The sequence below is a fragment of the Sceloporus occidentalis genome, unplaced genomic scaffold (assembly GCF_023333645.1).
Source record: "Sceloporus occidentalis isolate IW3139 unplaced genomic scaffold, rSceOcc1.0.p SCAF_4, whole genome shotgun sequence".
Taxonomy (NCBI): Eukaryota; Metazoa; Chordata; class Lepidosauria; order Squamata; family Phrynosomatidae; genus Sceloporus; species Sceloporus occidentalis.
This window is the reverse complement of record NW_028316984.1, coordinates 85,756,640-85,777,701: the sequence shown is the minus strand read 5'-3', so window position 1 is coordinate 85,777,701 and position 21,062 is coordinate 85,756,640. Positions and strand designations below refer to the sequence as shown.

Here is a 21,062-nt window from a genome sequence, read left to right as displayed (position 1 = left end):
TAAAAGTGATAGGGAAGTAAATTAGCATCGGTATCAACTGTTTACTCTCTTGAAAAGAAAGACGAATAGGTGTGGCTAAAGTTTGATTAGTTTTTATGACTCCCCAACATCTCATCTCATCAAGAAGGAAGAAAATACCATCAGAAAGATTTTGGGTGAAAAACACTGCTCTTTTATTTAAGGGTGAGAGCCTGAAGGGGAGGGATAAAACATGTGAAGGCTCATGTGAAAGGGGAACCCGCTCTAGACAGCGTAATATAAAAGTTTCCTTTCAGGGAAATGAGCTGTCATATGATGTCTGTATTGGAGCAGAGAAATGGGGAAGTGCAAGCCCTGTTGATAGGCTTCAGAGAGAACAAGAGAACAACAACTGTTTTGAAGAGCACAGGCAAGCAAGATATAGAAGAAAGAGCCAGAAGAAACCAGAAAGATACCGAGTGACCAAAAAGGGAGCAGCTGAGAGCAGGCAAGGAACCAGGTTCTACTTTTCGTGGGGTGGGAAATCAAAGATTCTGGCCTGCATGGCCTCACTAGGTGCCAGAGGGGAGCGCAAGCCCCTCTTAGGACAGGAGGAGACCCTAGACCAGCCCACTGTGTCCCCCTTTGAGGGCAGAAAGGCTGCCTGTGCAGCTGTGTTGCTGGTGGAGATTCTGGAACGAGCAGCCTTCTTTGGCATCGTCTCCAACCTGGTCCTCTACCTGAACAGCAGCACCTTCAACTGGGGTGGGTCCCAGGCTTCGCGGGCAGCCCTCCTCTTCCTGGGGGCTTCCTACCTGCTTTCACCCATTGGAGGATGGCTTGCCGATGCTTACTTAGGCCGCTATTGGACTATCGCCTTGAGCTTCTTGCTCTACCTGCTGACCGCTTGCCTGCTGCCTGCTGTGGCCTCCCAGGATGGACGGCTATGGCTGTGCGGAGAGATGCCAGCCTTCCCAGTGCAGCCCTCATGCCAAAAGGGGAGTAAAGAGTGCAAGCAGCAACTGCCAAGTCAATACTGTGCCCCCATCATGTACACAGGTCTACTGCTCCTTGCTCTGGGCATCAGTTCAGTCAAAGCTAACCTCACACCCTTTGGTGCAGATCAGGTAAGAGATTGTTGCTTAGATCTAATAAAGTTTGATATGTGGCAAAATCTGAGATAGCTTTTCGACTTCACATGTCGTTCTTTTATTTGTCACCGGATGTTGCACTATGATTTGAATCATCTGGAGATTTACCTGAGCCAAACATTTTGGTTTTCTTCTGTTAAATAGATGATGACCAATTGAGTAGACATTTGATTAAAAAAAAGCCTTGTTAATGCTTTTTATGCACTGCTTTTAAATCGTCATTCAGTGTGCCCTCGCCTTTTTGGTTTGTTTGTGTTAAATGTAAATTTCACACTTTTCCCACCAGTAAAACTATAAATGTATTTATTTTTATGGGGGGAAAAAGAAGACACGGACACACAAAAGCCTAAATGGTTTCTGAAGTCTGGGCTAAAAGTCTGAGAAGTCTGTACTAATCCTTCCAACGTGCTGCAAATTCTGTAAAAGCAAAGGAAAAATTTGTAAAAGGTTTGGCAGCATTGGGACTTCGGATAAAAACACACAGTTCGTAATTTCTATTTCTTGCTGTGTTCTTTGAATCTTTATATTTTTGAATCCTTATAGAGAAAGACTTGTGCTGAAGCCTCAGAAAATGAAGTATTCCTCTGTGCCTTTGTTTGAAAACTCTTGCAATTTTAATTATTTGTCTTATGTCGCTTTTAAACTTCTGTTTTAAACTGTACAAGCTTGGAAAAGAGAAGGTGGAGAGGGGGTGGTTCCTTCAGCAAGCTCCTTAGAGACAAAAAAAAAGACAATGCCTGTGGCAGAACAGTAGGGTGGCTTAGCTTTTTTTGCCCAATACAAGAGAAGTCCAGTGGCATTCCGGAGTGCTTCCAGACAAGGCTTTCATCATGCAATATATTGGCTTGTAACACTTCTGTGTTTTTTCACTGCTTCTTCAATCATTTTTTCTCGCCACAGGAGATCTGTTGAGGAAACAATGGTGTAACTGCACAGTGTCTTTTGACAGGAGGAACTCTCTCTCCTCCTTGCTCAGAGGGTTTTGGCTTCTGCTATACTGCAGCAGTTTCACACTGCTTTAACTGATATAGCTCCATCCTTTGGAATTTTAGGATTTTTAGTTTGTTGTGGCACTGGAGCTCTCTAACAGAAGGCTAAATATCTCACAAAACATCAAATCCCAGAATTCCATAGCACTGAGACATGGTAGTTAAAGCAGTTTCAAACTGCATTAATTCTGCAGTGTAGATGCAGCCTACATTTCATCTTTTTTTAGATTGTAAAGTTTATCGCACAATGCTGCTGCTGCTGCCGGGCGTTCCAATCGCATCCTTCCTCCATTCCAGAGGGCGCGATTTCTGGAATAGAGGGAGGATGCAATTGGAATGCCCAGCAGCAGCAGCAGCGTGCCCTCATGCAGTAAAATACAGTTCTTAGCCCCATCCTGTTCCGTGCATGCCCGTGCACGCACACATTTTGTAGCGCAATGGGCCCGTTTTAGGGCCCGTGCGATAAACTTCTGTGTCTTCACTGCCTCCTACTCCCTCTGTAGCTAGGATCCTCAAATAAAGTATTAGCAGTTGCTATAAAGATGCTTGGCTGTCACCATGACCAACACAGCATGCCTATGGATGGTCTAGGTTATATGCATCTTTACTGAACTTTTTCTCTCCATACTTTCCATCTTTCCTTGTTTTCCTGTTGTTATTCATAAGCCAAGAAACTGTCATACACTGCAGTGGATAACTAATTCCATTCCTCTTGGAATGGAGTGGGTCAGAAGGATATGCTGAGCTCCGCAACAGTGCTTCAGTGGTGGAAGCTCATTCCATTTGTGTGTGTGTGTGTGTTCTCCCATGATTTTGCTGCCTACACATTAACCTTGTGAATGAATCCAAAAAATTTACTACCCCTCTGTAAGTCCACCTATATGTGGAGGGCCTGAAAGTCAAAGAAGAATGCAAGTAAAAATAGGAATCAAATGCCTTTTATCTGAGAAGTCCTTACTTGGCCATGCAGTGCACAGTTTGAAAAAGTTGCTTTTTGGATTATAATCCTAAAATCTCGCAAGAAGCTTGGCCACTGGCCATAATTGCTAGGGATTCTGAATAATAATAATAATAATAATAATAATAATAATAATAATAATTTATTTATTTATAGCCTGCCCAATCACAAGGAATCTGGGCAGGTTACAGCAAGTAACTAGTCCAACAACAACAAGTAACTCTTCCATGCTGTGGCCAAGAGAATTTTTACAGGAGTGTTAGCCACACCACAAACTTGTTAAAGAAAATACTCCCCTTTGTATATATACATCTTTTTTATTGCAGGTGACAGACCGTGGTCGGGATGCTACGCGACGTTTCTTCAACTGGTTTTACTGGAGCATTAACATTGGGGCTGTGATCTCCTTGCTTGTAGTTGCTTTTATCCAGCAAAATGTGGACTTCCTTACTGGCTATGCCATTCCTGCTATCTGTCTGGCCTTGGCCCTCTTAGTTTTTCTCATGGCTGCCCCCATCTTTGTCACCAAGCCGGCTGCTGGTAGCCAAGTCTCAACCATGTTCCAGTTGGCCCTCCAGAACAGCTGCTGTGGCCAAGCACTTCAGAAGATGGCCATGAAGAAAAGGTATGCATACAGTCCAACTTTCCTGATTTGGTAGGGACAGTCCTGATTACTCCTGAATTGTCCCTCTTTTCCAGCTGCTTTTAAAGTACCCAAGTTTCTCTCTCCTCCTCCCACTTTCACACTTTGACCTCAGCTTACTTTAATTGATGAAACAGTTCAAAGTACAAAAGCAGTTTGCAGTCAATGAAACAGGGAACAGGGTGCAGCAGAGAGAAAACAGGTCATCAGAGTCTTACCCTTCCCTGCAGACTTAGGCAAAAGCAAACTGCTGCAGTCTCTCCTAACTGGTTTGTTCTTTTTCATTAATAACTTTTGCCATCTAGAATACATTCTGATGGTGCTTGCATCTGTGAAATGTTAGAAGGTATGGGTAAGGCAGAATGTGTGGCCAAGCTGGCTACAGATTTCTGGTAACTATAGCCTTTCCAAGCTCTCCTTGTTTATGCCACCATAAATTGCTGAGGAAATAAGTTATCTCGACAAAGCATCACATCCCCTATGAAGGGGATTGCACAATGGGAGCTGCAGAAGATTCAAAAGAAAATTAGAACCTTCAGGCTGCAGTTAAATTTACACATATCTGGAAACAAATCTATTGGCCTATATGGGACTTTCCTCTGAATAAATATACTTGAGGCTGGGCTACACAGCGCTCGAATATCCTGTGTGCTGGAGATTCCAATAATGTGTTTGGGACAGACAGAATGGTCAGGAATGGATGAAAGTGGCCTGTTAGATTTTATTGGACTCCAACTCCCAGCAGCCCTAGCCAGCATAGCTAGTAGTGAAGGCTTATGAAGGTTACAGTTCTTAAGACACGTGGAAGGCCACTCTTGTCCATCACTGCTTTAGGTATTCCCTTCTTACAGGGTGTTACCTCTCACTTAGAAGGCATTAATATGGGTTTAATGTACACATGCAGTGGAATGAGGTGGCAGAATGCAGACAGAATGAGGTGGACAACATACATCTAATAAATAAGTAAATAAATAATAAAATTCTGAGTTGATAATGGACTTTATTTTTTAGAGCATAACTTGAAAAAATTATCTGTTCTAGATAAAATTAGCTGTTCTAGCCAAACAGCTCCATGAAGGTTCTTGTTTCTTTTTTGTTTACAGATAATGCTGTTGCTTTTATTTTGTTTTAACATATGGGAGCTTTTTTTAAAGGTATTCCTAGCTGCAGTTTGAAGTGTTAGTCCATTCTAGCACCTTATTAGTGTTTTATACATGCATATGTTCTCCTATGAATGTGTTTGAATATTTGGGCCATCGCAGAAGATCCACATTCCATTCATGGTTGTGGAAGCAGAGTTTCACATGTGGTGCCATTGAATGTTGTGGTGCGTGGTCCACAATGCTCGTGGATGTGATATGCATATTGATGGGCCTGCACTTTTGGTTATGTGTTTGGTTGCACATTTGGTGTTGTGGTTCAGTTGCACAGGACTGCTGTTCTACCTCAGGGCTGCATCACAAAATTAAAGTGTACCTCCACATATGGACACAGGAACTCGGCCAAGGCATCTTTAGAAAGAGAAAGCACACTTCTCACTCCCTTAGTTTGTGGGAAGCTTATAAACCAATAGTCCATCTAGCCCTTTAGAAGGACTGCCCATGGTTACTGGCCAGAGATCTTATCAGAAGATGCTGAGGATTAAATCTGGGGTCTTCATCAGGCAAAATATGTTTCCCACTGAGCTATAGCCCTTCCCGTGGATCTCCCCTTGCAGCATGTACCAGAAAAGAGCTTATAGAAGTTATTTATTTGTGCTACAGCTCCCAGAATCTCCCCCAACCAGCATAGACACTATGCTGGCTGTATACTATAGTCCCTAAAAGTAATTTTTGAAAGTTCTGGGCTAGAAGAGGAGTATTCATCGCTCCATTAAAAAGTGTGTGTGTGTGTGTGTGTGTGTGTGTGTGTGTGTGTGTGTGTGTGAAGCTTTTGATTTAAAAGCACTTGTTCATGGACTCTTAATGACCAAAAGCTTTAGTAGGAAAGAAGTGGGATTCTTCTCTCCCTTGTATAGGATGTTGATTTCTAGGGAATACAATATTACTTTGGGATCTAAAGCAAGTACTTTGATTCCTTCAAACCAGTCATCAGGTGGTGAAACTGAGGAGCTTATCCCATGAACAAATAAAAAAGCTTAACTCTTCCAGCTTGAATTCAGGATCTGGGATGTTATCATACCTCAATCGCCACCTATCTAGCCGGGATGCCACTGCCAGGATGCATCCTACATCGAAGCCTCACTCAACTGTCCAATTTTTTAAGTCGGAAGCTCCCTGGCTTCTAAAAAGTGCTGCCTGAGTGAGGCTTCAACCCAGGATGTATCCAGGCATCAGCATCCTGGCTAGATAGGCAGCGATTTAGGTATGATAACATCCAGGGTCATCCCAGATCCTGAATTCAAGCTGGAAGAGGTAAACTGGCTTATTTGTTCATGGGATAAGCTCCTGACTAAGAACAAAGAAGCCTAGGTTAGCTACTTTTGAAACCCAAAATATGGCCCTGGTCATGTTTTCAAACCCCTCACACATTTCTGTTCCACATTTTATTTACAGAACAGGCATTCTCCAGTCAGAAGCTGATGGCACTGGCCCACTTTCAGATACAACAAGACACCAGCGTGCTGGCCCATCCCAAGAAGATGTCTCCAATTTCCAAGTCATGGCAAAAATCTTTCCTGTGCTGCTTACTCTCATCCCATACTGGATGGTCTACTTCCAGGTAGAGAGCTTACAGGGGGAGTATGGTTGTAGTTTGAGTCTCTGTCAAAGAGACCAAAAAAAACCCCCAAACCAACCAAAAACAAAATGAACAACTGATGTCAGAGACTGTACTCCTTTCATTTATAATTTTTCTTATTCTTTATAAGCAAATTTAATTTGTAATTTCATAAGTATTTTATTTATTGTTTTTATGGTTTTATCTCTTGCTTTTCAAAAACAAAAACCCAGGATTCTGTAGGATAGTCATGGCAATTAAAGTGGTGTCAAACTGCTGTAATTCTGCAGTGTGGCCAGGATGTGAGCGGCACTGAACTAAACACCACTCTTTTTCTTGGCATTTAAAATGATATCAAACTGCTTTAATTCTGTAGTGTGGCTACACCCACAGAATATGAGCTGCATTGAAATAAACTGTACTGTTTTTCACATCTGCCTGTAATAGTTAGTGGTTTCCATGTCCATGGGACCATGAACCGGCTATGAGTTTCCGTCCAGACTGGAGCTTTCCAAGGTGAATCAAATGTATCCCCCAAATAAATTCACTGCTTTGATAAACTTATTTCAAGTTTAGGTTAAAACCCAAAGTGGATTTTGCTTTTCATTAACATGGAAACTACTAGCCACACTGATAGCAGCCCTCCACTCTTTGTAGGGTTGAATTCTCATAAAACCAGGACTGGTTGGAGCTCTCTGGTGTATACTGTGTAAAGCAACAGAGGTTTGTTCCTTGTTAAGGTGTTCTGTAGCTCCTTCTTAGAACTGGGGTGATAAACAAAAAACAGAAGAGGGTGCCTGTATTTTCCAGAGCTATGAAGAAAAGGTCTAAATATCCTGAAAACACCAAATCCCATCTGATGATAAGCAGGATCAGACCTGGTTAGTTCTTGGACTGGGGACCACCAAGGAATGTGGGCTATATTTCAAAGGAAGGCAATGGCAAGCTACATTCCCATTCTTTGCCTAAAAAAATCCTTAGTCAGTAGGAGACTTGAATGTGCATACACACATGGGAGATTATCAGATGGGGGGTAATGATAGAAGAAGGGTGGGAATGAAGTGAAGTGCTCCTGTCCTTATTGCGCAATTGTGCAAAGATTATCAGGCAATCTTGCAATTATCCTGTGATTATCCCGTCAGTGAAGATGAATTGCCCCATCATTTACCTCCATTTCCTAATAACAGGATAACCCATTAATACTGAAGTGACAGGACAATTCCTCTTCATTGATGGGATGAGCACGGGATAAGCACCATGTGTCTGATAATTTTTGCACGACCATACAATAAGGACAGGAGCTTTGCACTTTGCTCCCATCCTTCTCCTGTCATTATCCCCTCCCACACACACACGTCTGATAATCTCTATAGTGTGGGGGACGAATTTCAGCTGGGCCTAGTTTTCTCAAAGACAAACTTCTCAATCAGCCAAATTCCTTCTGCCTAACCTTTAAAGATCTGGAATTCTATCCATCTAGTTAATTAACATAGAACATAAAAAATAACTTGATCCTTTTGTCCATTCCAATTTCTCCTGGGACAGCAATACCATGCACTGTCACTTGGAATTAAACCCTGCTGCTGCAAGCAAGCTTAGGACCAGGCTACAAGCTTTCCAAGCTCTGATTATTGGGTAGAGAGGATATATAAAATCAAGCCTGCCAGTTTAATTTCCCCCCTGCTTCCTATTTGCTGTTATAACAGAGCTGTAAAGTTGACAAGTGGTTGCAATAAACAGAAAGGAAATGTGCAGTAAAACCCAAATATATGAAAGTTAAGGTGTTTCTATTCCATTTTTAAAGAAAGTCGAATTGTAAATCTCTGTCTGTTCAGTGAGCATGGCTTGCCAAGAAAATTTAGAACCAATTACCCTAAAGAGATATTTGTGAGGAAAAAGGAATACACATGGAGATGACAATCAAATATAGATTATTCTAAAAGTGTTAAAAATGACTAGAATGACTGTTCTGATAAAAGTTTATGGTGCTTCTTTACAACACTTCATTGATTTACTTTGAGGTGCTATGGCATGGATTTGGCTGTTAGGAGAAGCTCTTCCTTCTTTTGTCACTGTATTATGGAATTTCTAAGTGATATATAACCTAGCTTTAAACTAAATAACCAATAAATGATTACAATTAAGGTTATGCCAGAATAAGATGAGGAACATATTTTGTATGCCTCCTGTGGAATATGTGCAAACTCAGTAGAATTAAAAATAGATTTAATCTGAATATGTGGGTAAATTCACTACAATTAAATGTAGGCTTAATGTTAATATGTGGAGTCTGGAAAAGAGAGCCTCTGCTACCTTTGGAACATCTCCATACAGTCAGGATTCTGTCACATAAAGAAGGTGCATGTGTCAAGGACATCATCATTTTTCACATATGGCGAACCATCAAGAAAGCAAAGATCTCCTTTGTTTCCTCTCCCTACACATTCAGATTATCACAGTGAATTTAAAACAATTTATCTCCAATGGGATAAAGTTGTGTTTAATTTTAAAGGTGGGTTTTATCACATGCAGCCGCAACTGGACGAGTACTTACCCAGCAGATTTTCCAAAACAGCAAGCACCCATTTTTTAAAGGTTGCTGGATAAGTGTGGCTGGGATCCAGGCTGCATATGGGTTGCACTCAACCAGGAGTGGCTGTGTGTGATAACACCCACTTTGAAAATTAAACACAACTTTATCCTGTTATCGGGGATAAATTGCTTTAAATTCAGTGCAATAATCTCCTCAGTTTAACTGTATTCTCAGTGCCTTACTAGGTAATTGCTGTCAATACCTGACACTGCTGATTGTTCTGGGAAGGCCTGCAGACATGGTAAACTTTGTGGGTGAAAGTAAGAAAGTGTTGCCCTTGCTGTAATTGGTTTTTTGGAATCATAATGTAGCTACATGACATCATCGGTTATCTAGTACGAGATAATTGTTTGCTGATGCTCACAGTGTTCAGATCATGAGCTTCACTGTTCCATGTGGTTTGTGGAGGGCACTAATGCATGTTGAAAACCTATGACAGGAGCACATCTTAGGCTACCACCAAGAAAGATCTATAAAGATGAACCTTTATGAGAAAGTTCAAAGTTCATTTGGTACATTTATATTCCACCCTTCTTCCATAATGGAAATCAAAGTCAGACACATGGGATTTCCAGCTGTCTCCCAATATTGATCAGATCCAGACTTCCTTAGTTTCTGGAAGATGGCTGTTTCATGGGCCTTGCACTGGAACCTGCCCTCTGGTTTCCATACTTCGTTAATGTTCCAGAGTGATGAAATATTCTTTGTTTGCCCTAGCAAATGAAGAATAGATTGCAAATTTACCTTAAGTCCTCTCTCTGTCTGCAGTTGTGACCCCTTATATTTCAAAGTCTGACCCCACTTTTTTTTGTTTTACTAACTCTTTCTTTTGTCCTCAAGTGACATGTCTTCATGTTCTGTGACCGTTTTATAACACAGAGAGAAAGGGCTTTGTGGTATGCATGCTGCTTTGGGGTTGTAACAAAAGAAGTGGGGCCTAAGTGTGCAAATACAGTCAGATATGTGTAACTAACCATCAGGGGGAGAACTCATTAATTGCTTCTTTTTAGCATTTGATACGATCAGGGACTTAAGTAGCACTGACCAAATTTAGATGCATCTTCTGTGTAGAATTTCAAGGAGATTTGATATCAGTGAGGAAAAAAGAGCCTTAGCTTTTCAAACAGATTTCTCCATGTGCATAATACATGCACTGACTACTAAAGGGGTTGTGTGTTATTTGTATTATTTTGACTGAGACTAACATGACAACATCTAGCTGTATATGGTAAACATTTGTGATGAGATTTAGACCATGGTGGGATATGTAGGACCCTCCAGGTGTTAATGGACGGCAGCTCTTGCCATCCCTCGCTATTTGTTGTGATGGCTGATTTATAGTATGATAATATCTGGAGGATTTTCCCCTTCTCTGATCTATTATAGATCTTGAGCTAGCTCAGTCTTGATCCAGTTACCTTTTCCTCACAGTATAAATATATTTAATAATAGTCATCTAATGTTGAATTTTAGATGCAGTCAACCTACTACCTGCAGGGCCTGCACCTCTTCATCCCCAGCATCTTTCAGAACAGTTATTTGAACAACAGTGCACTTTCAGCAGCTGTAGATGGTGGCTACACGGTAAGCTATGAGAGACACAGTACTATGTGGCTTTATTAGGTCTCCAGAAGACAGAATGGCAGCACCCAGCCTAGACAGATTTCTTGCCTGTTGAATTCCTCCATGTGCTGAAAAGAAGACTTTTCATGATGCCATTCTACAACATGATGATAGAGGTTGCTCTATCAGAAATATATCTCCAACATAACAAAAGTCTCTGTTTTGGGATGAGACATGGACACTCTTAAAGCTTGGAATGATACTTTTTAAAAAATTACACTTGTCTCTCCATATTCACTAGGGTTAGGGGCACAAGACCCCCATGAATATGGAAAAACTGCAAATAACAAAAACATCATGTTTTTACCTGAGAGGCACTGGAGGAGTTATAAATGCCTAGTAGAGTATTCTCTCTAGGAATCTCTAGGTCTTTCAGTGCAACTTTTAAAGTTGACCACAAAGTTGCACTGAAAGACCTAGATATTCCTAGAGAGAACATATTAATCAAATCCATGAGTAATCAAAGCAGCAAATATGGAGGGATGAGTGTATATGTATATCCTTGTTGCTGAGGGTATTTTGTTATCCTCATTGGCCACTGTGTTGGAAAAGTAACTTGCTGCATTGCTCATCACTTTGTTGTTGTGTGCCTTCAAGTTGTTTCTGACTTACAGTAATCCTAAAGCAAACTTAATATGAGGTTTTCCAGGGCTGAGCATGTATGACTCGCCCAAGATCAACCAATAGGTTTCTATGACCAACTGGGGAATTTAACCCTGGTCTCCAGAATCATGGTCCAACGTGCAAACCACTGCACCACACTTTACCCATTACTTTTTTTGGAAAAAAATATCTTAGGGTTTTTTTTTAAATTACAATATTGAAAATATTCCCCAAAGGTCCCTAAAATACCATTTAATATTAATTAGAAAACAGTTTTTGTGGGTTTTTCAGGCTGTGAGGCTGTTTTCTAGAAGGGTTTATTCCTGACATTTTGCCAGCAGCTGTGGCTGGCATCTTCAGAGAATGCTGGCATGGAAGAGAGTAGGGTATATACTGTATACTGTTGGTTGAGAGGAAGTGATTTACATGCTAATCTGTGTATTGTTTTGTTTTTGAATGGCAAGACCTCAGGGTATCTATTTAATTAATAATCCATTGTCTGCTGGGAAACCCCCTCACCCTAGTCTTGAGTTGCTCCCGCAGAGTCTCCTGTGGACAGAGGGAGGGATGGGCAGATGTGGGGGCCCCAGACTCTTGCATTTGCTGGCTCTTGATTTTGGTGATTTTCAGGACTGGTAACCAAACTTTGTTTACTTTAAGGATTTCTTCTTTCCTGTTGAAATTGTGCAGGTGTTAATAGATTTTAATGGCTTCCCTGTGCATTCTGACCTGATAGTTGTTGGCATGGTCCAGAATTTCAGTATTTGTCAGATGAGTGCCATTATGGGGACTTTGGTGAACAAGGAGACCACATCAAAGCTGATTACTATGTCTCTGGGTTTGAGTTCAAGATTGTTAATTTTTTTCTATGAAGTGAGCTGAGTCCTTGATATAGTAGGGAGTTTGCCCTATATGGGTTTGTAATTGTGTGGCCAGAAACTTGGTCACATCATATGTGGGCGCTCACTATGGATCGGAGTGGAATTGAATCCTTGTGGATCTTGGGCAGTCCATACAGTCTTGATGGGAGAGCCTCAGATTTGCATAAACTTTGGCATGTAGTTGGCTGAATTGAGGGTTGTTTTTTTAATCAAGGTGTTTGTTTTCTTGGTGATTTTGTTGGTTGGGTCTTGTTTCGGTTTTTTGTATATTGCAGGATTCAGGAGTTCCTTGATTATTATTATTATTATTATTATTATTTGCATTGTTCTATTTCTATGATTACTGTGGCATTGCCTTTGTCTGCTGAGAAAAAGATGATTTCTGGGTCCGAACTGAGGTCCTTGATGGCTTTTCTTTTCTTTCTTTTCTTTTTTTCTTTTTTTTTTTTTGAGGGGGGGGTTGTGTTGCTGGGTAGTGATTTTACCTTGGGCAGAATCCTTGCTGTTTCCCCTCTTATCTCTTCCAATTCCTCCTCAGGGAAATGGTGGAGGGCAGATTCAATGTGGGCAATGATGTCTTCAACTGAGATTCTGGTGGTGGCAATTGCAAAGTTGCCTTCTTTAGCCTGGATGGATGTTTCTTCTTTTGAAAGTTGCTGCTGTGTCATATTGATGATGATTCTTGATATGTCCTGTGTGGATTTCAGCTGGCGCATTTGGCATTTGTTGAATTTTTGTTTTTGTCTTTCAGTGTGGTCTGCCATATCTTTTCCCATTTTTCTATAGGTGAGGCTGTCAATTTTGTCCCAGTCTTGGGTGTTCATCTTTTGACTGATGCTGAGGTGGAGTGATAGCATTTCCTTGTCTGTGTTAGCCAGTTCTTTGTGGGTGGTGTGTATTCTTTCCCATAACAGTGCATGTTCTCTTTGGCTGTAGATATGGTTGGCCTGTGGGGATTTTAAGGTCCTTTTTGCTGTGAGAAAGTATGGCATGGTATCTTTGTCTCTGCAGTGAAGCAGGAGCAGATGTGCTCTTCTGATCCAGAGTTTTTCCAGTCTCTGGGTCTCTTGGAACAGTTTCTCCCCATAGAGATGTCCAATGTGAAGTTGAAGGCTTCCACAGCCGGCATCCATAGTTATTTGTTGTTGTTTTTTGGGCTATGTGGCCATGTGCTAGAAGAGTTTATTCCTGACATTTTGTCAGCAGCTGTTGTTGGCATCTTCAGAGAATGCTGGCATAGAAGAAAGTAGAGTATATAGACTGTTGGTTGAGACAAAGTGATTTACATGTTAATCTGTGTATTGTTCTGTTGCTGAATGGCAATTAGAAAACATTACTCATCCTGCTCCCCAGTAAAGATAGCCTGGAACCAGCAGACCTAAAATATTGCCCACCCTGACTTTTTAAAGTAAAACTGCTCTACAAGGCTTAAGAATTACATTTCAGGGCCATTGTAAAAACAGCAAGACCCCCCAAAACAGTCCCATAAAGAAGCCAGGAGTGAAGTGACATCACTGGTTGTCCAAAACGGTAGCAGCAATGGCATGCTGCAGTTCTGAGCTCTGGAGTGTCCAGAAAATTTGTTATGCAGCCCTCCACACTCCAGAGTATGCTCATCTATAGAATAGAAATAAGTTCTTTCTAGAATACAAGATTATTAAATTAATAGTCTAGAACAGAATTTATCTTCCTCCTCCTCCACTTCACCAAAAGCCTAAGCACAATACCTGCTTTTGAAAGCAGAATACCTCCTGACAAGCTGCACATGATTTCAGATATGATTGCAAGCCTTGGTTACCAGAATGCAGAACAGAAATTGTTCTACTTCCCCTTAGGCCACAAATGAGGCCACAGTGAGGGAATTACTAAGATGAAAGAATGGAGAATGTGTCTATGAAAGAGAATGAGGGACTCTGGGAAAACAACTGAGATCCTCATGTCAATTTGAGGCTTCTTTCTTAGGTGGATCCCTTATTTCATAATTGTAAAATAGGGTCTCTTACTTAGAGGACTGAAATTGTATTGATTTGTCACTGTCTCCAGCATTTCTGATATTGGTGGAAATTGTTAGTTGGTTCCCAAGTAGACGAAAGCTAGTGTGGTATAGTGGTTTGAACACTGGGCTATGATTCTAGATCAGGATTTGAATCAGCCATGGAAACCCACTGGGTGACTTTGGGCAAGTTACACTATCTCAGCCTCAGAGGAAGACAAAGGCAAACCTCCATCTGAACAAATCTTGCCAAGAAAACCTCGTGATACATTCACCATAAGTCAGAAAGGACATGAAGGTACACAACAACAGCAATTCCAGGAAGAGTAGACTCATTGATTCAGTTGCTGAATGGTGAATTAACACATAGATAAATCCAGTTGATTTAGTGGTATTACTCTACTCAGAGGTAACATTTAGGCCATTTTTATCAGCCTCCTCTGCTTAATGGCTATGAACAAAGCCTCTATTCCAACTGAATAGACCTCAGCTTTATTGTGCTTCCTTCAGTTTACATTGCAGTTCTACTGAGGGCTAATACACAATTGTGAGTTGTCTGGTGGTATTGGGAAATCTGTTAGATATCTCTGAGTGAGTTCCTTTACTACTTGTGGAAGACCTAACCATGTATAAGGGTTGCCATATACAGGGTCAAGATTTTTACACACTTTAGAAACTATCCTAACATTGTGTTATAATTAACAGGGCTTAAAACATTTCTGTAGTTGTGTTGCTTGTACAAATCTATCATGTGATAGCCAGGTGTGTGCTTTGATCTTAGATGGTCATTATGGCATGGATCAACCAAGCAGTAAGTGAAAATTCATACAAAATATCAGTGTCCTGAAACTGTTAGTTGGGTGGGTGGATCTGTGCATAGTTTTGCATGGGGTGAATTGGTCCTGCGGTTCCTTTGTCAGGTGTTCGGCTTGCAACTCAGTCCACTCATCACACCACTGGTAGCTATTTCTGATGCAACCACTGTGGGCATTTTGTGAAAGAATCGTGGTGAGTGCTTGCTGAACTCTACATAAATCAACTTGCAGGGTGACAGTTTGGTTATGCAAATTGGACCTTGATGGCTCAATGGAATCCATAGCCTCTTTGCATAGCATCCCATGAAACAGGTGCTCTCCCATGTTTTGCTCCAGAGAACAGACACGTCACAATGGCCGGGGGGGGGGGGGGGGAGATATTTTGTTGTTGAATCTTGGCATTTTGGCGTTTGACTCTTGGTGTCTCTCTAGCTCCCAGATGCTTGGCTCCTTCTAGCTAATGTGGTGGTTCTGCTGATTCTGGTTCCTTTAAAAGACCGGGTCATAGACCCATTCCTTGCAAAGAGGAAGCTGTTGCCTTCAGCATTAAAGAGGATGGCTGTAGGCATGTTCTTTGGCCTTGGCTCAGTTATTTTAGCAGGTACGTAATCTATTCACTAGTTTATATATACCCCATTCCTTCTTTTTAGAATTAAAGCATTTGAGCCCAAAGATTAGAACTTTATGAGTCACATGTTCCTAACAAAATAGGAAACCATGCTTGCCTACAGACTGATAATTTGGAAGGCAAGATGTACTATTTCCGTGCTTGCAGGAATAAGCCTGTATGTTAAATATCTTGTTTAGAACAGTCTTCCTAGGAGTGTAATGTTTCACAATGCAGGTAGGGGACTGCAGACTTGTTAATGCTCTTCTATGTAAAGCAAGGACATTAAAGGCCTAGATATCGCCACATAAAAAAGTAGTACCTCACACAGAAAGCTAGACTAGGACCTATTTTGTAATTTCCTTCTGTATGTATGTATATATACATCTATGTTTGCTGTTGCAAGATTGGCTGTTTTTTGTTTGTTTTTTTTTAAAAAAAAAACTGGCCATAGACTAATTAATTATCTCTATAATTTGTTGTCCTTTTAAAGTGTTATTTCATTTTATATATTATTTTCATTGTTTTTTTAAAAACTTGTTCATATTTTAATTACAGGTTGCCTTAGTTTTTTTTTAAATAAAAGTCACAAATGAAATGTAATATTAATAAGTTTTGATGTTGAGTAAATTCAGCTGTATCTCTTCTCATTCTCTCTCTGACTGTCTCATACACATGCAACACAAAACATATCATTAAAATTACTAGTTGAGATCTGCTCTGAGCTCTGTAAAATTGGATGCTTTAGATAATGTTGGTTCTTATTGGGTGGTAATAATAATAATAATAATAATAATAATAAATATTTATTTATATCTTGCCTCTTCCGCTTTGTGGATCGAGGCAGGTAACAGCAAAGTTAATACAATATATAACAATAAAAACAACAAGCCCCACAAGACCCCGACCCAACCCTCCCTCCCAACTATAAAATTAAAAAGTACATAACAATACATCAAAATTTAAAAAAAAAACCACAAATAAGAAAAATAATAAAAGGAGAGGGATTCAGTTGGTTCTGGACATTATCAATTGGGAAAGGCCTGCCGGAAGAGAAAGGTTTTTGTTGCCTTTTTAAAAGCCTCGAGTGAGGATAATTGGCGAATCTCTTCTGGCAGGTCATTCCAGGTTTTTGAAGCGGTGGCAGAGAAGGACCTCTGGGAGGTCACTGCCAGTGTGGTCTTTCTAGATTGTAAGAGGTTTTTTCCGGAGGATCGGAGTGTATGGGAAGGATTGTATGGGAGGAGGCGTTGCTTCAAGTAGACTGGACCCAAGCCATGTAGGGCTTTATAGGTGATAACCAACACCTTGTACTGTGCCCAGAAACTAATAGGCAGCCAATGTAATGATTTTAAAATATGTGTAATATGGTTGAACTTAGATTTTTCGGCGACCAGTCTGGCTGCCATGTTTTGTATCAATTGGAGCTTCCAGACGTGGCACAAAGGTTGCCCCATGTAGAGCGCATTGCAGTAATCAAAACGAGAGGTTACTAGAGCATGTACAACCGTTTCTAGGTCCCGCTGCTCCAGGTAGGGATGCAACTGGCATATCAGCCAAAGCTGATAACAGGCACTCCTGGCTGTCGCGCATCAATCTGAGAAGACAGTTGAAGTGATGAATCCAGGAGCACCCCTAAGCTGCGGACGCAGTCTTTCAGGGGAAATGTGACCCCATCAAGAACTGGCGAGCTAATCTCCATTCCTGGATTGGGGTTACCTATGGTATGCCTAATAATACTGAACAGAGACAAAACTGTTTGCTTGACTGATTATCTGGAGAATGTATGTAGAGATGTCCTGTGTGCAAACATCCCCAGCACATTTTCTGCATATTTGAGCACTATTGTGTCCATCAAGACATGCCTACAAGTCAGTTCAGAGTTTGGGAAAGGTCCTGTTTTTAGTCTACAACTCTTAGACTCGCTGGAGATTGAGACTTGTATGTTGAAAAAGTAATTTCTAAACTGTCAGATAACACCTTTTGTTTAACTGATTAGGAGATTCTTAGAAAGTTAGAAAGTTAATGGAATTCATGTCAGCCATTCATTATAATAGTCATCATCATTGTCAGCAATAACCATTTTTGCCTTTTTCAGCATCACACTAACTCATTAAAAAGACTACTGAGGCAGAGGTTGTTCAAATGTACTGATGTACTTTGTGTAGCTGTCATATTCACTGTCACCATGGGGAGCTATTGCTCTATAAGGAATACTCTTGTCAAAGAGACAGTAACTCTGCTGGGATCCCTGAAATGTCTGATATGTATCTTCTGTAAGGTCTTATTCTGGGTCTGAAATATGGTGCTTGTTCTAATTTGAGGCATGATACACTCAGTATCTCACTTTATTAGTGTTTTTTATTAATGGTAATTACTGTGAATAGATGAGGGATTATACACTGTTCTGTCAGCAGGCTTCCAATCCATGGTTAACAGGCCCTCCAAAGACCAAAGGTTCCCCTTGTGTGGTGCCATCCTTGTTCAGAGGGAAAGCTAGGGTGGTATGGCATGACAGGACCCTTTAGACATCTCTCTCCATTTTACAGCTGCCACAATAGCTAAGGAAAAATCCCCCCTTTTTGTGGCTTGGAAATGCTGTTGAGTTCCCACTAATAGTGTGTGAATGCCTTCTCTCTAGAGTGTTACAAGCAGGGTGAAGAGTTCAGCCGTTTGCCTGTTATGTGCAGCAAGGTAACCATTTCACATTCATGATGAGCTGTCATGCAGTCTGTAAACAATTTGTACATGTATGACAAATTCTTCCACGTGCATGACTAACATAACACCCCAATTCTCAACTCCTGTCAACCTAGCCAATATTACCAGTATTCAGAGGTGATGCAAGTTATATTCCAATAATACCTGGCAGGACAACAGTTCCCCACTCCTATTCTAAATGCTGCTTTTCTCTTCAATAGGTTTGCTGGAGACTAAACGCCTGCAGTACGTAAACAACAATCAGACCATCTCGCAGCGGATTGGGAAGGATGACTACATTGCAGCCCCGCTCTCCATCTGGTGGCAAGTCCCTCAGTACCTGCTCATTGGAATCAGTGAAATTTTTGCCAGTATCCCAGGTAAGCAACAGGAGGGGTACCTATTGCATTTGCGAACATAGACCTGGAACTACAGTACATGGAGAAAAAGTGGGTAGTGTGGAGAGGTCCTAATTCCTTTATGTAATCCTGGCCTAATTTATTTATTCACATTAAGATACATTCCCACAGTTTGAATGCAGTAGGAACCATGGCTAAACTGTATCTATGATCTTTGTGCTGGTGCTGAATCCTAAAGTGGAAGTGGAATCTCTTTTTCAGTAGTTTGAATCGATTGCTCTGGGTCCTATTCTCCGGAGTAGGGGAAAACAAGCTTGCTCCCTCCTCAGTATGACAACCCTTCAAATATTTAAACACAGCTATCATATCACCTCTTAACCTTCTCTTCTCCAGGTTAAACATACCCAGCTTCCTAAGTCTCTCCTCATAGGACATGGTTTCTAGAACACAAGTCTCATCCATGATCCCCTCAAAAAACAGAAAACAAAAACTGATTGTCTAGGAAACTTTGAACTACAATTTCAACATAGCCAATACTTTGCTTTTCCAACAAACTCTCTGAATTCTTCTGTCTTTTCCAGGGCTGGAGTTTGCTTACTCTGAATCACCAAAATCTATGCAAGGAGCCATCATGGGCCTGTTCTTCTTCATTTCTGGAGTGGGATCACTTTTAGGATCTGGCCTCCTGACTTTGCTCTCACTACCAGCCACTGGCTGGATGCACTGCCCGGAGGATTATGGTGAGGAATGTGAAAAGCAATTCAGAACACAGCCCTCTAGCCACAGAACAACCTTGACTTGGTTGTTCACAATTTTACCCTTGAGGAAAAACTAAGGGTGAACTGGAGTGGAGGTGGGAGGGAGAATGGAACTGGAACCTGGGATCCACCATGTATTCTTGGCTGCACCTACCACACATAGCTGTAAAAGCAGAGAACACAAAGAGAGCCCTAGAGCCTTTGAAATGACAAAGAATGTGTTTTTGGGAAACTGTTGTATAGAGAGCTTTCAGAAGAAGAGCGGCCAAGAGCAGCCAAAGACTGGAGGGGCTCCCTGCTGCTTGCTTGCTTTGTGTTTGCTAATGGCTTTCCTCTTTTCCTTCCCTAGGGAACATTAACAAATGCCGGATGGATTATTACTTCTTCCTGCTGGCTGGGATTCAGACAGTAACCTGCATCCTCTTTATCTGGATCTCCTTCCGCTATGAGCGTCAGCAGCGACCTCCCTGTCTCCATTGCACTGGCCGTGAGAGCAAGTGAGATGCACTGCTTATGTGTCTTGCTCAGGACTGTGAGGAGAAATGCCTGAGTTCACCAGGTCTCTCAGCCTGCTCCCAGACACCATGCCATTGTCATATATAGCGATCATGTGCAGGCCAATGGAATTTAAAAGGATTAGACAAATTAAGAAGGGATAAAACCATCAGTGGCAGCCAGCCAAAACACTAAAAAACTGCAGCCCCATATTCATTAATGCCTTACTTCCTGAAATCATGTGAATAATACAGCCTAGGGAGGTTGCAAACAAAAATTATCATGGGATACAAAGCCATTGTGCTTGAATTAGGTGGACTGTTATCTGAAACAGCAAAAGTGTTCTTGCCTTTTTTTAGACCTTACAATCCCCTTTGCTCTTCAGTAGGTTTCTTTGAAGTGCAGAAAGGAGTGTAATTAAATGAAAAGGTTTTTATTGTGCCCCTTCCAGAACCATCTGCCAGTGTAAGAAGACATATTTTCTGTCTTCATGATTTTGTCAAAAGGTTTATTGAGAAATCATTTCCAAAAATGAATTGATTCTCTCTTTTTCAAAGCCTGGATGGAGACAGCAAATGGAGATGTAGAGAAAGAAACCACTACACATGAGATTACTTGACTTAAATCCAGTTGCTGATCCTAACTAGAGTAGATCAATTGAATCAGTAGCTGAACACTAAGTCAACACTTATGTAAATTCTATACAAGTGGGTCTGCTTCAGTGGGAGGGACTTGTAGACTTAGGCCATAGTGTATAAAATATAAAAGACATTTTAATAATAACTTCTATCAGCTTTCTCATCTTAGTATTCCTTTTAGGAATGGGAGAGGGGAGGAATAGCAGATTTTTACAAAACCAAACAGCAATTTCTCAAAAGTAAGTAGTGTGGGGGATGCAACATATGCAGGCTCAATGCCAACAAGCTATTGGAAAATCTCTCAAGATCTATCCATCTGGCTTTCTAAGTAGGGTTTTGATCTGAGTTGGAACAAACACACTAGCCGGGCTAATTCCTATCACCATTATAAAGTCGGCCCTCCTTATACGCGGATTTGCCATCCGCGGATTTGAGCATCCGCGGATGGCAAATCGGGAAATTGTCCCCAATGGCGGCGCGCGTGCACGCGCGCCACCATTGGGGACAATTTTCTTCTCCTCCCTCACTTCCCTCCTCCCTTCCCTCCCTCCCTTCCCTTCCCCTTACTTACCTTTCTCTC

General features: G+C 41.2%; 1 protein-coding gene across 1 annotated transcript; it reads left to right on the top strand.

Moving 5' to 3' along the window:
- The first annotated feature begins 521 nt into the window (after positions 1-521).
- SLC15A3 (solute carrier family 15 member 3) lies at positions 522-19,850 on the top strand. The gene is made up of 8 exons (XM_089523084.1): positions 522-1,085; positions 3,383-3,681; positions 6,255-6,420; positions 10,484-10,594; positions 15,358-15,526; positions 18,454-18,612; positions 19,173-19,331; positions 19,699-19,850. Exons 1-8 carry the CDS (start codon positions 522-524, stop codon positions 19,848-19,850), a joined length of 1,779 nt encoding a protein of 592 aa, XP_089379210.1.
- Positions 19,851-21,062: the final 1,212 nt, after the last annotated feature.

Coding starts and splice junctions, on each gene's coding strand:
- SLC15A3 (XM_089523084.1), top strand. CDS start 522: ATGGCCTCACTAGGTGCCAGAGGGGAGCGCAAGCCCCTCTTAGGACAG. Junction 3,682..6,254: donor AAGATGGCCATGAAGAAAAG/GTATGCATACAG, acceptor TTTTATTTACAG/AACAGGCATTCTCCAGTCAG. Junction 19,332..19,698: donor GCACTGCCCGGAGGATTATG/GTGAGGAATGTG, acceptor TTCCTTCCCTAG/GGAACATTAACAAATGCCGG.